General features: G+C 42.3%; 1 protein-coding gene across 2 annotated transcripts in view; it reads right to left on the bottom strand.

Annotated features, from left to right (window-relative positions):
* Nucleotides 1–10,505: 10,505 nt before the first annotated feature.
* The window catches only part of gsg1l (gsg1-like), a 38,706-nt gene continuing 28,474 nt past the window's right edge, over nt 10,506–20,737 (bottom strand). For both annotated transcript variants that reach the window (XM_026163976.1, XM_026163975.1), the window contains 3 exons: nt 18,012–18,164; nt 14,875–14,986; nt 10,506–12,042 (listed from right to left, as the gene is read on the bottom strand). In XM_026163976.1, the coding sequence (XP_026019761.1) occupies nt 11,682–12,042; nt 14,875–14,986; nt 18,012–18,164 (626 nt within the window). In that variant the 3' untranslated portion in view covers nt 10,506–11,681. The remainder of the gene's footprint in view (nt 12,043–14,874; nt 14,987–18,011; nt 18,165–20,737) is intronic.

Genomic DNA, 20,737 nt, shown 5'->3' with positions numbered 1-20,737 from the left:
GATACATATTTCTGTGCTGCCCCTGGGCCTAATGGGGCTTGATGATAGTAATGCTTCATCTCAAGGAGGACCTGCATTTTTAAGTGCGTACAAACAAGCTGACTGCGTGACCTTCTCTGTTAATGACAGCGCAGCATTGCATAAGAGCTTTTAAACACTGCAGCGAGGTTGGATATACATCAGTGGGTGTTGTGTTGTGGGCATAAGTAATACAAATAAATTAGCTGCAGATGAGCTGGAAGTAGGTTATTTGTTTCCATTAGAAACAAGGAGGACTCATAATGAGACAATTTATTTTCAGCGAGGTCTACCCCGGTGATCGATGCCCTGTATTCTCATGAATTCATCTTGGCCTGGACTCAGTCTCACTCTGGGATTTCCAGGGAGTGATCAATATCCTTCCTATTGACAGTGACCTTGTCTGTGAGGTCACCCAGTGGATCTGTGTTTGGACCTCGAGCTTTCACAGAAAACGGATTAGACTGCATGTCTTCTTGGATTTCAGAGTTCAGTTCAGTCCAATTGCTCATCCCTTCCTGTGGCATGAGTCAGGAGACTGAAGTGTTCTCACTGTGGCAATAAACACTGTGAACAACTACCTTCTTCAGACAGCTTCCTCCTTTTGAGATGAGATCAAACAGAGACAAAGGAGGAAACTGGCTTTCAAAGTTTTCATTCAGTGCTGTTGTAATACACTGTTACATAAAAGCTAACATTTTCCAAGCATGTAGGTGCTTTAATACTTGAAATCCAGAGAGCAAGGTGGCACATTTAAGTGTGTAATGAACTAAAGTCCAATATTCAGCCTTTTTTTTAGCTCAGTTTTGGTCTCCACCATCTTCTATCTGCGACTATTTAGCTGCTAACTCCTCCAGCTGTTCATTACCTTACATTTAGCTATGTTGAGCAGGTCGTTTACAGCAGCTTTCTGTGTAAACCGCTGCCCACTGCAGCTGAAAACAAAGACACGAACAGTGAAAAACCCAGGCGATAATTCTTTGGAGCATCACTGTGATTAGCTGCCCTGAGATTTGACGCTGTTGCGTTCACTGTCAGTTGTGGCCACTTTATGTTTAAGTGGTTGGTTAAAGTTATTTAACTGGATTAAATGTTGACCGGGCTGATGTAAAACACATTTAGCTGAAGAGCTTTAGTAACGTTTGAGCCACATCAGCAGTGTTTTACAGTTTGTCTCATCCATCTGAAACTACAGCCGATCAAACATCCCTGAGCAGCGAAGCAGTTTAGTGCAGCTCTGAGACGAATCAGGTGAATCCCAAAAGACATCTGAAAGTCAGAGAACAGCCGCGTGTTATGTTCTTTAAAAGTGGGACTAGTTTACAAGCCTGCTACTTATCAACTGTAAAACATCCCACCGGCTGTGTAACCTTTATTGGAGAGGAGGCAGCTGTGTGTCACTTCATTTCCAGCTCAAACTCAGGGACGTGGCTTTGGAAAGCCAGCGCTGTGTCGCTGTGATTTGTGTGGCTCTACAGTTTACTGACCGTGAGGTTTATTTATGTATTTTTTATGCGTGCTCTGGTCTTGTATTACACAAACATAAACGTCATCAATGCTCTTCTCTAACAGAGCAAATGAAGCACTTCAGTGTCAGCATATGCAGGTCTGATCACACAACAGAAGCTTTGTGGCTATTCAGAACATCAGCTTATAATAATTATACTTATTATTTAGAAAAATATTCTCCTCTGTCCACACCTGCTCATCAAACCACAGTAGCAGCAGCAGCAACAACAACAAAACTAAAAACAGGACTCTACAAATCAAGAGGTAACAAAAGGTAGGCGTGCAGGCTTACAAAAACCTCACAACAATAGGCAAAGTGTACTTACTTTAATTTTTATGCAGATAAAAACAACAGAAAATTAATTCCTAAAGATAAAAGTAGCAATTTTTGACCATTAGGGGGCAGAAATGCCACTTTTTACAGCCAGCAGATGGTGACATTTAAACATTTTATTACAACATCCAGTAGATACAGAAGAACACTGTAAGTCCAATATTGACCTTTCTTGGCAGTAAATATTGTTTTCCAGGCACACATGGCAGGTTATAACATCAAACCAAAGTAATCTGGTTTGATCTTATAATCGCGGATAGGTTTATACTGTTAGCAATCTGGGCATGTTGCTTGACAGCTCGTTCAAACTCGATAAACAAGTGTCTGCTGTAGTTAGATCTAGTTTCTACCAACTCCGTCTCATCTCTAAGGCTAGGCATATGTTCTGCATAAGGACCTGGAAAAGCTCATCCACGCCTTTGTGACCTCAAGGCTGGATTACTGCAACTCACTTTATTTTGGTCTTCATTCTGCCCTCCTTCATAGACTACAGACTGTCCAAAATGCTGCAGCACGCATTCTGACCAGAACTGGGAAGTTTGCCTGTATCACTCCTGTTCTAGCTGACCTGCATTGGCTACCCATAAAATACCGTATCCAATTTAAAATACTGCTGCTCACGTTTAAAATTACCAACAACACAGCACCGAGCTACCTTGAGGAACTCCTTAAATCGTATGTTCCTGCCAGAGCTCTACTCAGATCATCTACTCAGTTACTCCTGGTGCAGCCTAGATCTCGGCTGAAGTCTAGAGGTGACCGGGCGTTTGCCCTGGCTGCACCAGAGTTGTGGAATAACCTTCCGATTGTGATCCGGGCGTCTGATTCCATCCAATCTTTTAAATCACGGTTAAAAACCTATTTGTTTAATCTCGCCTTTCCTGCTTGTTAATGCTCGCACCTGACTTTTAGACTTACTCTATTTTTTCTTACACATTTTTTTTTAAATGGCTTCTGCTTTTATTATGTTTTTATTTTGATATGCATTTTATATTACCCCTGTGTATTAGTGGCATTGACCTGTGAGTATATTTGATACTTTGCTAAAGCCTTATAATACTCGTGTTACTTCTCTTATGTTAAGCACTTTGGTATACCGCTGGTTTTTAAATGTGCTCTATAAATAAAGTTTGTTGTTGTTGTATACACCTCTGAAATGACTACACCTTGCATCATTTTGCAGATGTGACGTGCTGCATACAGGAATGATTTTGAAGATATCTCATACATCTGTTAGGTCAGTATATCCAGCTGTATGTGTCAAATTATCTTTCAGGATGTTTTAAAGAACTGGGTGGCAGCCAATTGTCTGTGTTGAAAAGCACAAAACACTAAAGTTCTTCTCTGAATCTCGGACCGTTTCACCTTCGGTTCTCCCAGCTGTGAGACATCTGGTGGTAATTCTGATGAGGCACGTCAGCCATCTTGAAAAAAACTGTTTTTATCACCTGTTCAGTATCACCTGTCTTAAATATGCTGAGTCTCAATTTGAAATGGAAATTGTCATACATGCTTATTTTTGTCATGCCTTGATTATTTTCATTTTTCACTGATAAATCCTCCCTGGATCACTTTCAAACGGTCTGCAGTGCTGTTGTAAGGTCCCAGGTGACACTGACGCTGTCTTAAACGCCTTAAGTTTCGGGTTCAGTTTAAGATTTTGGTGATTGCTTTCATGGTCAGGTTTTTTTCTAAATTTCTACAGTGATACAAAACAGTGGGGTCTCTGTGGTCAGCTGATCACTGCTCGTTAGCAGCACCTCGGTCCAGGTTAAGGACTAAGACAAATGAGGCTTTTGAGGAACTCACTCTGACTGGATTTAAGATCTGTGGACTTTGATACCTTTAAAAAAAGCTTAAAGGTACAGCTGTCTAATTTTTTAGGTTATTTGATAGAAAAAAACACTTTTGTAGTATTCAGACCTGCAGACTCAAGATATGATATTAATTACTAAGATGCAGCAGATTAAACACATAACCGTCCTGTTTCTGTGTGAGAGTTTATTCACTAGGTGTCAGAGTCCAACAAGTTACATCCACTTCAAAGATAGTTTCACTAACACTGGCTGACAGCCACCAGTGTCAGCTAACAACAGCTAAAAGGGCTCATAGCAACTAACTTTGGCTAACAGTGGCTAACAGAGGCAAAACAGTAGCACTTACCGACATAAAAGTTTAGCATGAGCTCAACAACTCACCTCAGTGTTGCCGTCATTGGACAAAAGTAAGAGGCTTCACTGACTCATCGACACATATCAGACTCGTTTCACAGTAAACAGTGGACTGACAGCCTTCCACAGATAGTGACAAACCTCTGGGGCCGACATAGTCCGGAGTCACTTTGCTATCTGCGTACACTCACTACAGGTGAATGGCGAGAGTATCTCGTTTTAAGTTGATCTAATTCATTGCTAAATGCTAATTTTATTAAAAATATAGTCTGTACAAAACTGTTTACATGAAATCTACTGGCATCTACGAGTGAAACCTTTACACTCTGTTACATTAAGACCCACCTGTACAGGCTCACTTCAATTTAGATTTATTTATTGTTGCATCTTGCAGCACTTTGGGACTTGTGTGTTTCCTTCTTTTGTTTGCTTTCTGTGTTGCCCCAGTTGCTGCTAAAATGCTTGTGTGGACATATTTGGCCTCTTTCAGTTATTTCAGGTTTAATTTTGAAGGTTGTGTCCTCATGCTGCTTTCCATTTTTTTACTTCCTTCCCTTGTTCTTTACTGTCTGCTGTAATTATTATCTGCTTGAGTTCACCTTTCCTGGAGTATATTTAGACTGCGTCCGCGGTGCAGAAACACTTTAATATTTAGATGAATTTCCCATGCGCCATTATATCTGAGTGGACAAAGCAGAAAGGAATTCTTGCTGTGACATTAGTGAATAAATCACCTTCTTTCAGCGCTAGATTAATCTGCTGAACACACCAAAGAGACTGATTGCTGCACACAAACACAAAAACAGCACCAGCCATTCATTTTAATCACAGCTCCATTGTTGAAGTGACGGTTTGGAAATGAAGCGCTTGTCTCCTCCTTATTATTTTCTGCATGTCTCTGAGTGGTGAAGATGTCAGAAACAGGTGATTGCACTGAGCAGTATTGATTACGCCACCCTATTGATTATAGAAGTACCTGCTGGTTTCACAGACCGCCTGTTCCAGCAGGCACACCTTTTATTAACAGCTATGTTTGCTGCATTCATGCAATGTTTGGGTGAATGAGACTGGATGTTTTTCTGAGAGTAAAGCTGTGCAGAGTTTAAAAATCTTAATTAGCCAATTTAGTTAATTAGCTGAACCAAACAACCATTTTAAGAAAACAGCTCAGCAGCAGCAGATTCCCACTGAGGAAGAAGAGGAGACACACAGCAGAACAGAAGTTTAATAACTTTCCTTTTATCCAGGAGGCAGATACTAAGCATCCGTAAGACTCCAGCAAATAAAATGCTTCCAAGGTTTTAGACATTTTTAATAAAAAAGTGAGTAAATGTTTAAATATTTGGACTGTGTGGGTAGCTCCATGATTCTATCAGTGTGTCGGTGAGATTATATATCACTGGATGTTTTCCTCTCAGTAATGGTCGCTGGGCAGCCGAGTTGTCAGCAGTTTTTTAAATCTAATTTTTTTTAGATGATGCTGCTGTTTGAAATGGCCTATATCTCAAAATACATCATCCAATCATAAAGCCTGATAAGCGACTATGGGTGAAATAAACTTTTGTAAACTTTAGGTGAGGACTGAAGCAGCTACCAATGAGAGTGAAGGATACCCATGATTACAGATGAAAGAATTCAGACAGTTTTTCAACTCTCGGTAATGCTGCAGTGATTATTTGACTCAGGGACCTGCAGCAGTGTTTGGGCCCAGGCACGGCTAATGACGTCAGACTTGAAGACCGGATTGGTGCAGCACACTCTTTATAACCACCCAATGTTTTCACCCATGACAGCCAGAAACCACTCACCAGCCACATTTTTCCCCACAACTTGTGATTCACTAGCTGTGCCCACGTCTTCATTTTAGGGTTAGTCTTAGACTTAGTTCCTCCTACGCCGGGCGGCGCATCGGGCAGCTAGTGATCTCCATCGATGTCGGTCAGCAGCGACTGCTTCAGCTTCGTCCCAGGCAATGTCGACAGTTCTCAGATCGTCCATGAATGTTCGACGCCATGTGGTCTTTGGTTGGCCTTGCTTTCGCTTGCCAGTGCGTGGACGCCATGTCATGGCAATCTTAGCTGGGCGATGAGGGGGTAGGCGTAAAATATGGCCCGCAAAGCGGAAGCGCCTTTCTGCAACTAATGGGCGGGTGCCTGCTCTTCGTAGGACCTCCTCATTTGTTATTCGGTCCCGGTAGGAAATTCTCAGGATTCGCCGCAGGCCACGTTGTTGAAGCACGTTCAGGTGTTGAATAATTGCACTTGTTGAGCGCCAGGTTTCACTAGCGTAAAGTGCAGTAGGGAAGACGATAGAGTTCAGTAGTCTGATCTTGACCCTGACATTCAGGGAGGTCGAGTTCCAAATAGGCTGGAGACGTCGCAGGACACCAACTGCCTTCCCTACTCTGGCGTCGACATCCCGATCAGAGACCCCGTCATTCGAGATGATGCTGCCAAGATATGTAAAATTCTCCACCTCTTCAGCACGTTGTTGGTTGATCATGACAGGAATGCGGGCATGTGCAGAGCCAACTCGGAGTACCTTGGTTTTTTTGGCGCTGATTCTTAATCCAACTTTCGCCGCCTCCCTCTGCAGGGCCGTGGTCAACCTTTGGAGATCTTCCTGAGTCGAGCCCGGCAGGGCGACGTCATCTGCGAAGTCCAAGTCAGTGAGATTCCGCGCTTCGTGCCAGGGCACACCGATGTCAGCTGGGTCAACTGATCGTCGCATGATGATGTCAATTACCAACAGGGTTTAGGGTTGACAGTGTTTTTTTAGTAGATAAAGGTGAATGGCTTGAACATAAATTGAGGAAAGCCTAGGAGGGTACTGGTGGCGGCTCCCGAGCCTATCACACCCCCCATGTACTACTGAGAAGTGAAGAAGTATCCCAGCATCCTCCTCTGCCACACCAATCTTCTCCATGTCCTCCTTGACTACATCTATGAATCTTCACTCTTTTCCTCCTGTCTGGCAGCTCCATATTCCGTGATGATTTTCTGATATTAGTTCATGTTTTATTCAGTTTGTTCTGAGACCTGGGATTCAGCCCATAAAGTCATGTGACAGAGAACCAGAGCTGCCCTCTAACCGCAGACTTCCGTAGGACCATAAATCTCTTTCTGGCCTTCAGGAATTTCCCCACAGACATCATGACATCACGGTGGCTCTGTCCATCTTCTTTATGCAGTCTCTGGATTTTATTGGTATATGTGTAATGTAACAATCTGATGAAATGACTCAACCAAGATAAGAAAACTGAGAAAAAAACAAATAATCTGTTAGTCACCTGAACAGACGAGAACAGTCACTAACAGTGTAGCGCTGCATGAAGATGCCCAGTGGATTGTTTTGGCTGAGATTTTGGGGCCAACGTAATCCAAACAGAACGTCTAAAGCTGCCTGACTGAAAACGGTCGGTTTGTGGAAGGTCGTGAGTCCTCTGTACACCGGTGTCTGTTAAAAAAAAACATTAGCATTGAATGTATTTACTTAAATATTTATATCATCTTTTAATTAAATATTAAGTACAATGTATCATTTATATTGAATTTGTTTTAAATCAATGAATTTTATCTCCATTGTTTAATTCACTGACTGACATTAAAATCTGTTTTTTAGACCTTCAGCTGTTATAAGTCTTTTAATATCTCTTTACACAGACTGTTCATGTGCACTCTAATGATTCATTCAAGGGAGAAAATTAAATAATATGAGGGCAAATTTACTAATCCGAGTGCATGAAATCCCGAGTTCCAATTTTAAAAACTAATTAGCATTATTACCTGAACTGTTTTGATTTGTTCCGCCACGCCGACCTGCATTTATGGATTTCTCTCCTGCCCACATCTTACAGACGTGTTGATTAGACTCGCTTTGATCCATAACATCTGATGTGATGAATGGACTCTGTGGAGCGTGATGGCCGGCAGACATGCAGAGAGGGAGGATTAGCTGAGCGGGTTAAATCAGGATAAATGGAGTCCCAGAGAGAGAGAGATTATTAACCTCCCAGTCAGACACACGTTGAAGGAAACAGGTAAGGTCTCCACAGCCTTTATCAGCACTTTTTATGTATGGTATGTGTATTATGGGTCAGTTACACTTATTAAAAATAGGACGCTAACTTACTTTGAACTCTGAAAAATCACGGCTGCTTGGTGATTGCACTGAGTAGTTCCACCAACTGATCTGTCTCAGTGGTGATTGGACTGGTCTCCAGCAGCTTTTTGTGGTTTGCACATTGCTGGTTTTTACTGTAAACTGATGGGAGAGCAAACTGCCTCTGGCTCAGCTGTTACTGCTCTGAGATCAGTAACCACCTGCACTTTGTATGTATGGATGATCTGATATCGTCGTGTTGGTGTTGTTCCCAGATCATCATGAAAATGTTGTTCCAGGTTCAACATTGCAAGTGACCAATCACATTGTTGTGACGTTATTATTTGGCGCGCCAAGCCATGTGTGCATTTATGAAATTCCAATGTTGCAAGGACAATATCAGTTCTGCTTACCGTTTATTAAAGGGTTACGGTTAGGGTTAGGGTGAGGGTCCATTGATCGGCGGACAGAGGAGCTTTCTCGCAGCTTAACTGCAGTTTTTTGTTTTACGGCGGTTTTTCCCGAAGTCGCAAAAGTATGACATCACAACATTCTGATTGGTCACTTGCAATGTTGATCCTGGAACAACATTTACTATGTTGATCTGGGAACAACACCAACACGACGATATCAGATCGTGCTGTATGGACACACAGCTAGCATTAGCAGGTAAACGAGCTTCTTGCTAACCACCTTGGCTAACTTTTGTGATGTAGGGAAGATGGAGTTTTAAAAGTTGTTAATAACTCCTTTGATACATTCATTAGTTAGGAAAGCTGTGATGATGATGAAGGACGGTAGCGCTCACCATGTCTATAAAACAGGCAAGTTGAGCGGATGCAGTCTCGGATTAGCATCCGTGCAAATGACTGAATCTAAAATGTTTATCCAGCTGTTTTATCAACACTCTACCTTTAATTTATGGACATTATTCTGCAGAAGAAACATTGTTACTTTTGATATTTTATGCACAATTTTCCAATATTACAGTTTTATGTGTACCGAGGTGTTTTCATCGTGTTTCCTTGCTTCTTTTACCTAGTAGATCTTTATCCATAAAGTGTTTCCTAGTGAAATTTAACATGTTAACATTCAACTGAGAATTTCTTTGGAAAAATAAATGTAATTAGTAAAAATAATAGAGTGCATTCATTCACACAAGTAAAATAAAGCACCTTTTTTTTTTTAAAATCATGTGTATCGAAAAAAGGTGAATGTCGGCAACTCGTGGACTGTTTTGGGGACCAGAAGTTGCCGCATTTGGATCAGATGGTGGAGGACTAATTTATCAGCCTAAAGCCTGGGTTACATGTGCATTACTGCAGTAAAGTTGGAGATTTTAACATATGTATCTGCAAACACTGACTCAAGAAACTGCAGGTCTTCTTCAGTGGCTTCTTTTGTCAGTCCTGGAAGCTGGTGGTTGATGGAGGCAAAGAAATGAAAGAGAAGACTGGACTGAACCCTCAGCGCTCAAGATTTTAGTTTAAACACCAGCCCCACATTCAGCATCAGCAACAGGATGTGGCCTGAACACGACCTGTAAAAGTGCAACCTGTGGTATTTCATTTTAATCTGACTCAGGCCAAAAATAATCATAATCTCTGTTGCTTCCTGTCCTGAGGCCAGCTTTTCTTGATTTCCCACAGTTTCTGTGTTTCTCTCTCGCTAAACTTCGCCTCATCTTTCTGCAGACTACATCAGATAAGAGATACCGAGGCTCACAAAGAAGCATGTCTTGGAGCATGCTTGATCGGTTGGCAGTCTTGCTTGCCCGGGAGATTCTCCAGGGACTGATTTGACCTGGAAAATCGAGAGTTCACATGAGCTACAAAGCCAGTGTGTTAATCTAATAGCATGTCTACTGCAGGCTTGTTCACTACTGGGCCAAATAAATGTGGCTGGGATGATGTAGTTTAATGATTTATCATCTGTTAACGCAGGAAGGAGTGAACTCAAAATATTATGTTTTGCATATTTAGCGTGGCTGTTTCTGCTCATTGGACCCTACTACAGCAGCTTTGCATGACTTAGCCCCGCCCATCATAGATCTGAAACAAACTTTTAAACCAAAAAAAGAAGATTTGAACAACAGGTGGGCGGGGCTTCTGTATTAGGAATACCTCCTCTCTGTCTTCAAAAACCAACAGGTGGTGTCACAGTAACTACGTTCATCTTTATACTGCCTGTGGTGTAAAGTGTGTTCACAGCCCAGCACCCACAACAAAGAAAGTGATAAGAAATCAGTAATTAAGTAACATATTTGTTACATTTTTTAAAAAATGTAACAAATAATGAGTAGTAATTATTCTAAAACTGCATCAGTTGTGTCTGTTGAAAACAATTTTAAGACAAGAAAGTTGTGTAACATATTTGCGTTTTTTAAAATATTTTAATGACTATTTGAATATTTAAAAATCACGACCATCCCAACTGCAAAGCGATCGCACTCCATCGAAGTGGACTCGGGGGACAAACATGCTCGAGCACGTCAGCAGTACAACTCGGTCTGATATGACAAGTAGCATATGTGGCTAATGTTAGCTAAAGTAGATATTGATGTTCCTCTACGGTGGCCCTGAGGTGCAAAACACACACATACACACACAAAAATTAACTGTGAATAAATTATCGTTACTGCTGAACAAACCACAAATAACGTTTATACTGTATATAGTCCAATAACAGGGTATGCAGCTGTTCATACATTTCATAGCAACAGTTTGATAATATTCATTTTTCTTGGATTTTTAAAAAAAAAAAAAAGTTCCACGAACAGTCATGTTTGACCATCTCCTTCAGGAGGGATGCGGCGCAATCAGAAATCTAGTTTTAAACACAATTACATTTGATTCTTAATTAATTTGATATAAATGATTAATAAATTATTCATGATGTTTTTTTAATTATTATAATTTTAATGTAATTCTTTAATTCCTCCCAAGAATCTTTTATTTAATAAATAAATAAATAAATATATATTTTTTTATTTTATTTTATTTTATTTTACATGGATAATATTAAACAGTTGGCGGACACATAATTGTGTTTGCCAGAAAGTCCAAGAAGGATGTTCAAGGGTGTTTGCTGGTAACAAAGAAGAAACCTTAATGAAAACATTCTTGTATTTTCTGAAATACTTCTGTGTTTTGGACTTCAGGGCCACAGTAATTTCCGCTTCTTGCTACAAGGGTCGCTATTCAGCAAAGGCTTTCACCATTTTTCAAAACTGTGACGATGTATTGATGTTAAAATACTACACACAGCACCTCAAAATAAGCAGGAGAACGCCTACTTTCACCCACAGTCTATTTCTCACACTTTACACTGACTTTCACTTCACACACAGCGAGAACATTTGTATTTTCTTTTTGTAATCCATGTTTAATCTGCCTTTTAGTTGTCCTCTTAAAACAGAAAATAAGTTCTGCCTCTGCTTTCAGTTACAGTGGACAAACTAGCGGCCGGGTCCACATGTGAAGGTGCAGTTCACCTCATCGTGTAGCCACGCCCACAACCCAGTCAATCCCCTCATTCCAATGTGTGACTCAGCACTGCTCCTCCCCCAGTGAGTCCGTGTTCTCCCCCAAGTCTATTGAGGCAGACCCCGCTCTCATCTTCCCGCGTCCCGGTCCGGGACCTGGACCGGGGCCCGCACCGGGCCCCCCGACAACAAGCCCGGCTCTGGTGCCGCTGTGGCCGGGGTAGACCTCCACGGTGCTGGAGATGGACTGGAGTGAACGGTCCCGGAAGTAGTGGAAAGCTTCCTGGTCCAGGTAGTTCTGCTCCTCACGCAGGCCCTGCTCGAAGAGCTTCCGCTTGTGTCTGAACTCGATCACAGTCTTGGTGTAGGAGTTGAGGGTGGTGACGGAGGCGGCCATGCAGCAGGTGAAGGATCCCCACGCCATGCTGAGTGGAATAAGAGAGAAGAAATCAATAAGTATGAAATATATCTTTGGAACAATGTAATTAGAATTTTGAAAGCTTGAAAGAAGAAGGCAACGGGACTTATGTAGGTCACATAGATTGGGCCTGTGGTTTTACCCTTAACCTCCAGTGACGGTAACTACCCACACCCCTTTTCAAACCGTGGGTTATGTGACGACTCGCATAGTCAGGAGTGGGCCAACCATCATCTGGACCACATAGACAGAAACAACGCCCACTAGGAGTCGATAGGAACCCTTGACCTTTTGTGTCTAAAGAACCGTCTTGGATGAGAGGTGAAACATCTTCACCTTCTACCAACACAAACTACCATGAACCGAATGACTGAGAACTTGCACACTTATAGATTTTTTTGCTCCTATTTAAAATAAAATAATCTTTCGATTCAGCAAAAACAAATAAGGGCATCGTTTGTTCATCAAAGCTCAGTCCCCCAGCCTCCAGGTCTGCTGGGGAACACCGATGTGTTCCCAAATCGACCGCGAAATGTAATTCTGAGTTTTTCATCTTCATTCCTTCAAATGTTAGCAGGACGATGATCGATGCTCAGCTACCTCAGAGTGTGTGGTGACTCTGGAGAGCCTAATGTTGAGCAAACAGTGTGGGAAATAAATGCTCTACAGCACAAAAAAAACAGGCAGAGGTCTTTAAACACGCTGAGCAAGAAAACCACGAGATAAAACAAAATGACGCATAAAATCCATCACTTTTTATCTTGGGACAACAGGAATCCATAGTGTGATGTAATTTGGATAATACACTATAAACTCAATCACTTTTCCTTCTCTTTTGTAGGATTATGTTTATAACTGAACCATTACTGTTCCTCAGAGGAAGCAGAGAAACTGTTTAAAGGCAAAACCAAATAAACAATATGAAATTACAGCAATAAATCTTCACGTATAGCACCGCAGTGAAGCATATAACAAGTCACCGCAACGTAAAACATATAAATTACCCTCAGTCGATGACACCGTTTCTTTATTTCTTTTGTTTACTGATTACATTTCAGTTTTACACCCGATTACTGTTGGAGCTACAAGCTTATTATAGTCAACGTTTTAGTTCGTTAACATTTAATATTACAGTCTGACAAATCTTTGATATGTTTATTAAGTATAAAATGAAAAATGAATATTTTAATATATGTCCTCCAAACACAGTAATCATTAAAAAGACTAAAACTAACACTGAACTAATAAAAATGAATTTGAAACCTCTGTAGAAACTAACTGAAACTAAATTGAATTTTCACACCAAGCACCAGACGTTTATTTTTAAGCATTTTAAAAGGACATCGCTTTACATCCAGCTAGCACCTGTCAGTCAAAAAGGCCACGCCCCCAGCTTTAAGCCTCAACAATTTTGTTTTTGTTTTGTGTGTGTGTCTGTGTTTGTTTTTTTGTTTTAAATCAGACTGTAAACATGTTTGTTTCGCTGTAGTTGGACATTTTAACATGGGAGTCTATGGGGACTTGCTCCTAAAGCCCCTGCTGGGCACTAGAGGAACTGCAGTTTTTACTGCCTCCCTGAGTTTTGTTTCTCACCAAATCCCTCCTGAGCATGTCTGCTCCGTCAGCCACACACCGTACCTCCACAAGCTCCGCTGCCTTTTCTCAGGGGATTTTTCTTTGTCTTTAAATATGATTCAAATGAAAACCAAAGAACCAGAGGTAGATGTGGTGGGGTTATTAAAAAATATCCAAAATAATTTGGACTATAATGTCTTTAACAACATAAATGAAACAGACTCCTCTTACTGCAAAGCATAAAGAAGATCCTCACAGTAGAGGCGTAACAGGGGTTACGCTCAGTCCTGATGAGTTTGTCTGAACGTGACACAGAGGTTGTTTCCCCGTGAAAAAACACTCGGCCTTTTCTGTGTCTTCAGCACAAACTGTTCTAAAAGCACAGAGCTAGAAAACCTGCCAGCGACCTCCTGCCAGCAGATGAAGAGCTGCTTTGTTTGTGTTTTTTTCCCGTCTTCATATTAAGCGTTTTCTCTTATTTCTATAACACTGCTCGTGCTAAAATCAAATTAAGGTTATTGCTTTCAGTGGAGCTTTAAGCAGAAAGTTTGAGTGCACATCAAGCGTCCATCATCGTTTCATTCATCCTGAAGGAGCGTTTTGGCCTTCTGTTCCAGCAGAGGTTAATCCTCCTTTCCACTTTAACGATCCTGAATGGCTCCCTCGTGGTGGTAAATGGAGGCTTTCGCTTAAATGACTAACACTGAAAATCTTTCTATTAACAGGAGCAGGTGTTCTCGTTCCAGGTGTTTCCCTCCTTCTGTCCTGTTTTACTCGTGTTTGGATGAAATCCATGTTTGTGCTTCTTTATTTCTGCTCATCTGTATCACTTATGCACCTCTTTATAAAGGCACAGTCGCTTCTTCTCTCTGTTCAAAAAAGGACTTTGTTGGAACTCAGCAGCTGCAGCTCAGCTTTCAGCAGAGAGCAAAGACAATTATTAACAGCAGCTCCCTGCGTACCTGCAGACCACCTGCTGACAGGCTGCTGCACACCTCCACCAACAGTCATTACAACGAGGTATTTGGAGACGTGATGCGTCTGTCTGTGAACATCTATGTGTCATTTTGTTGAATTCTTACATAAATATGGACTCTGTGGCCTGTCAGACACATTCCATTCTTCATATCAAATATTTGGCAGCCATAACATGAAGAACTTTAACATCTTTGACAGACAGTCATTAAACGTTATTATGGACACAGGTTTAATGTTGGGGTGACGCTAGTTAGGGGTTAATGTGTGTGGGGGGCTGTGGACTGACCAGAAGGACCATCCATAGTCCCAGCTGTGAGGCCGCCAGTCTTCAGGACCCAGACTGACTGTGATCTGGAACACCTGGGTGTACATCATGTGGGCCACCATACCCAGAAGACCTGCAGCGCGCGCGCACACACACACACACACACACACACACACACACACACACACACACACACACACACACACACACACACACACACACACACACACACACACACACACACACACACACGTGAACAAATTCATTATGGAAACCATTAAAAAGGGCTTTTAAGACACAAACCGATCAAAACATAATATTGGAGCCAAATTTACACACCGTACAGCACAGTCAGTGCCCCTGTGCAGCCATGGTAGCAGCCTGATACTGTTGCTTAAATATAATATGAAACTGATCTGCATGTGCTGTAACAACCCCCTCTGAGCAGGCTCTTGGTGACAGTGGGGAGGAAAAACTCCCTTTGAGCAGGAAGAATGCGTTCAGGCGGATCTGGTTCCGTGAAGCCGCTGAGACTGATTTCGGTGAAATGTGGAGACCTTAATTTTTAATGACTGAATCTCAGTCTGTAAACACATTTCAACATTAAATGTAATCTGATTACAATCAGTAGGTACATTTTAGTTCAGTTTTAGAGTCTCAAAGTCATTTCAGCCTCATCTTCACTCAGATACTCATCTCTGAGGTTCAGCTGTGACAGACATTTTTCCATCCCTGTGATTGATTACAACACGACCAATGATTGATCACTGATCAGTGTGTTATGTGTCTAAAGCTTTACAGGATCAGGAGCAGGAGAACGACTGTGTGTCAGCTGCATCACTGCCCACAGAGTCAGACAAATGAACACTACAGACTTTATTCTAAGCTGATAATAAACCTGTGACATAAGTGCCGTCTCCGTCCTTCCATACTGGGGACTAAATGATCATAAAAGTGCTCTTGTTAAGGACAGAAAATAACAATCTAATGTCCAGTGTTTGACTTTAATGTTCAGGAACTTTATAAATGACGAAATGAGGGTCAGACAGGCGCTTCACATTTATCCATCAGTAAATCAAGTAACAGCATGATTTATTCTAAGGCTTTTTCTGGGGGGGCTAATTGAGTTTTTAAAAACTTTTCTGGACGCATAAACACATTTAAGCATCACCATTAGACAAAATGTCTTTAACACATTAAATATTCCTGTTTTAATGAGTCCTCTTTAGTCCCAGGTCAGTTCAAACCCTGTGAGGACGGCTTGGAGACACATTAGTGTGTTTTCTTGCTCTTACATAACAACAGAAACCCTCAGCACGAGACAGTCTGCCACCATAATTACCACAAAGCAAAAACAACAGTAAATCACTGCAGCCCAACAGTAATGAATCAGAACACATGTAATGATCATAATTAGTCATTATACAGAATCAATTGAATCAATGGGCGCGCTCGTAAACATCCAATCAATTACAGAGAGCGACACAATCAGCCAGCAGAATTACAACAAAGTCAAAACGCCGCGGCGCAAACGAGTCGATGTGACATTAACAAAGGCGTTATACATCACAATCACGTGTGTGTGTGTGTGTGTGTGTGTGTGTGTGTGTGTGTGTGTGTGTGTGTGTGTGTGTGTGGGGGGGGGGGTTTATGCTCCATATTCATCAGCTTTAAGACACCCACCATTACTTTTTATTTATTTATTAGTAAATCAAAGCTGTTTGTTGATGTCTTCACTTTTAATACTCCATATTTGTATTCCTGAACTCCACTGGAGCAGATTTGCACGAGTCACAGTTTAAATTTTCAGCTTCCTCTGATTGGCTGGCCCTTGTATACGAAGAAGGTTGAAGAAGAAGGTTGGCTGGGTGGGAGGGGAAAGGCGGAGCCTGGTAAAACAGGCGGGAGGCCTCATCAGGTGGCTGGGTTCAGGCCAACCGCTATAGGTGGCATCCAATCAGGACGCCACCTGGGTGCTCTCAGACAGCGAGTAGGCCTTTGGGTAGAGCCACAACTTGCTGGTGAGATTATGTATTGCATTTAGCACGAAGAAGTGGAAAACTTTTTAGGGAAACCTAATTTGTGGCAGTGATAAATAGTTTATGTGGCTCACAGTGGGGTGGGGGCTCTTTGCAGAAGTTTGTTTTGGGCTCCTGAGAATGCAGGGCTCAGGTGTGGAGTATACACGTTGGTCTCCTTAGATGTAGCTGCAGGTCTGAAAAGTGAAGCCGATGTAAAAGTGCTTTAAACCTGCATTCCATTTAGTGCCCACCAGGGGGCGACCTCTGTGGCTGTAAAAAGTCTGAGGCAAAGTGACCCTGGCTTCTTTTCTCTGTGACCTCTGTTGCTTATTTTAGGTCAAACTGAACAAATCATCAAGTGTCTTTTGTAAATGATCAGAGCTAATGATGTGTGATTGACAGCTCCACAGACAGATCCGGCCCTCGCTGGCTACGCCTGGTTTTTGGAGTACGTGAGCAGAGGGAAGGCCTGGATTTTTATCTCTGCTGTGTAATAGTTTTCAAAATGTCAATTACCTTTCCCTGGTGGAGAATGAGCATGAGGTTTTTACATAATTCAGAGCAGAAGTGTCACTTGTGATATGAAGTGATTAAGGGAGCGTGCTTCAGAGGTTTGCTGCATAAATGCTGTAAAATGTGCCGCTGTCCTCTGAGAGGAGCAGAGTGACGGACGCATCGCCAGCTTCTTGTGTAAGAGGTTTAACGTAAATTGGGGAAAAAATCCCTGGCACCGCCACATCCGAGGCTGCCATGGGATAACCTCTGACCCTGGACGACCTCACAAATCTGCCTCAGGCTCTGTCCGCTCTGCTGCTGATTCTCACAGCAATACTCAGAATATATGTAAATGATGCCCAGTGGTGTTTAAAGGATGTTCCTGATGCCAAATTTCACTGGACACGAATTATCTTTTGCCAGGAAAATCAACAGAGAAGAAGAAGTGAAGAATAAAAAAAGAGAAAAAATGAGGAGAGGGACTAAGAGACAAAAAACTAAAGAGTTAGATGAGGGAAAAGAGAAAAAGCAGGAAGAGGAAGCAGAAGAAGAATTAGAACGGAGGAGGAAGAAGCAGAAGAAGAAGCAGAAGAAGAAGAAGAAACGCAAGAAGAAGAATAGGAAAGGAAACTTGCATCTTACCGGACAGCACGGTGAAAACGGCGGCGAAGGCGTTGAGTTTGAGTCCGTCGATGACGTTGCTGGAGTGGAAAAGCTCGAGACACATGAGGCTGAAGCCGACCACCAGCAGCAGGATGTAGAGCACCTCGGACACCACGGACAACCACAGCACGCCTACAGACACCAACAGACCGCTCAGTCAGACAGACCTCACATAGATGCGTCCCGGACTTCTGAAGCTACGAGGGCTCAAAACGCTGGAGAGAAACTTTGTCTCCCATTTGTTCCAACTTCAGCCATTCATTCATCTGCTGTCCAATAAGCCACAAACCTGTGATGAAACTTTGATGAATTCTCGGATAATGACACATCTCTCCTCTGTAGTGAGGACAATGCACTTAGAGCTCAAAACAAGGTGAGGTTATTTGTTTCTCATCATCCCAGAGGAGGACAGGAAGGTGTTTGAGCCCTCTGGTCATAGACAGGGAAAAAAACCCTGCAGAGCTCAGAGAGACATTATAAAGGATGATGAACAGCTGTTACAACCCCGCTGTACCGTATGACATTTTTAAAGCACAGAAGAGATGTCATCCTGTAGCAGAAGCTGCCCTTGGGGTCCGCTACCACGCTTCTTTTCTCCACACGTATTATTTCTAAAAAGGCAAAAAGCTCCTCACGACACAGAATTAAACAGGATTATCTGCTCCTCTCCGCTCTGCTCTGCTGAGGATGAAGAGGAGGTAAAATTACAACCTCCAGGCTGAATTTTCAATTTGAATGTCAGTGAGTTTTGGTGCGGCGCTTCAAAACCCCCAAACTGGGAATATTGATCACTAATTTTGTCTTTGCTCTTTTCTCTAGGCAAGGTGGCAACCAACTACTGTTTCCTCTGCATCAGGATGCTAACCTTTCATCCATGTCATCGTCTCCACGTGGACATATTTCTTCCAAACGGTCTAAAAATCATTTCCGACTCCTTAATGAATCTTAACGAGCATCTTTAACTTCAAACAACTGCAAAGGAGAAGCCAGACTGTGTATTTCATGTGGTAGCACTGATTTAAAGTCAGGGAACGACACTTCCATCCACTTTAGCCAATACAGATCATTTGAATATTGGCACCATGGAGATAAAGAGGAAGAGTCTGTGTGTCTCTGCTTAGACTGCTGTCAGATAAGCAGGAGAAACCTGTTCGCATTCCAGCACAACAAATTTAGTTTGTTTGTTTTGTTGTTTAGAAGTAAACAACAGTTATCGGGTGCACTGACATCACAGTTCACACGAGCAGTGACACAGATAAGGTGGAGCTCAGTCATGTGGAATGATCTCAGACTAAATCAATCCACATCAAAAGGAAGGAGGTGGCGTGGGCATCTGACTAAAGTGCCTCCTGGATGCCTCCTAGGTCAAGTGTTCCTGGGAGGAGGTCCTGGGACAGACCCAGGACGTCTCTGCTGCAATGGGGACCTGATAATTGGTAAAGGATGGATGGATGGCTAGGGTAGACAGACAGGTGGAAAAGGTGGAGGGATGCATGAACGCATGAATAAAAATACCTGATGGTCAAACTAAAAGAGCACCTGACTGACTCATATTGAAGCGGAAACCAGAATCTAGCCAGCTTTATTAAGCATCTAAAGATGTTATTACCTGAAAATATAATAAAATATATAAAGAATAAATTGAACCTAAATGCACCGGTGCTTTATATGTCACGAGCTGGTGCTGCGAGACTCGTTGGGCACAGATGCCGAAGGACGCCTTGTGCTTGTGGAGATACGAGCAGGTTTGACGGCTCAGCAGAATCTGACACCCCGGAAATGCGAACAGGATGAATATCTCCCAGTACGAGCAAGGCCAGCGTGCCCTGTGTCAGTTATCAGTTCAGCGCACAAAGTGTCTTCTACTCATGTGAGTTTCTCCCAATGTGAAGTGTAAGTGCTGAGAGGAGGAAAATGAAGCACATGTGCAGCGACAGCCCAACGCTGACACAAAGAAGCAGCTCGGGAACTTTCTCTCTCATCAGCCACACGAGCAGATTTTATTCAGATGCTTCCGAGCTCGTCCTGCATCAATCCGCTTATTTAATCACATCAAACTCCCAGCGAGAGATGAAAGATGACAAGAGACGCTGCTCTGACTCGAAACCCTGTAACCGGCGTGACCCCGCAGGTCGCACGAATTTGACTCCACGCTCTCTGATTTCTTATTAGCCGCCGCTGTAATTTCCACACAGTCGATACAAACAAATTCCAGAGGTATAACTGCCTGCGGGGGAATTCAGAGTGCAACAATATTGACCAAAAACAATTTTCTCCCCTGTTTCTGTCTTATTGAATATGCACCAGTAGACTGAGCAGACTTCATTAGACTGAAGGCAGAAAATAAAATGTGCTGTGAAGGACTAAACCAACACTTCCTGATAACAGGAAGGAAGCAGCTCATCAGACCAAGTCTCATGTAAATGATATAATTACACCTTTAATTACTCTGTGCGCGCGAGTGTGTGTGTTTTCCTGAGCTTGTCAGTGGTGTGTGAAGTCAACAGTTTCTTGGGTTAATACATTTCATTTTTTGGGTTTTAGAGTTTTAAAAAACATTTTCATGTCATCAAATGCAAATTCTGGTGAATTAATGCTGCTGTAACAGTTTAACCTGATACTCGATACTTGGTTTTACCTGCTGTCACCCCAGCAGGTAGGTTTGAGTGTTCCAAAGGGATTTGTGTCTTCTCCTGGGATCAAAC

Source organism: Astatotilapia calliptera, chromosome 4, assembly GCF_900246225.1.
Source record: "Astatotilapia calliptera chromosome 4, fAstCal1.2, whole genome shotgun sequence".
Classification (NCBI taxonomy): domain Eukaryota; kingdom Metazoa; phylum Chordata; class Actinopteri; order Cichliformes; family Cichlidae; genus Astatotilapia; species Astatotilapia calliptera.
The sequence above is the reverse complement of the archived record's forward strand: the minus strand, read 5'-3'. Positions and strand labels throughout refer to the sequence as shown.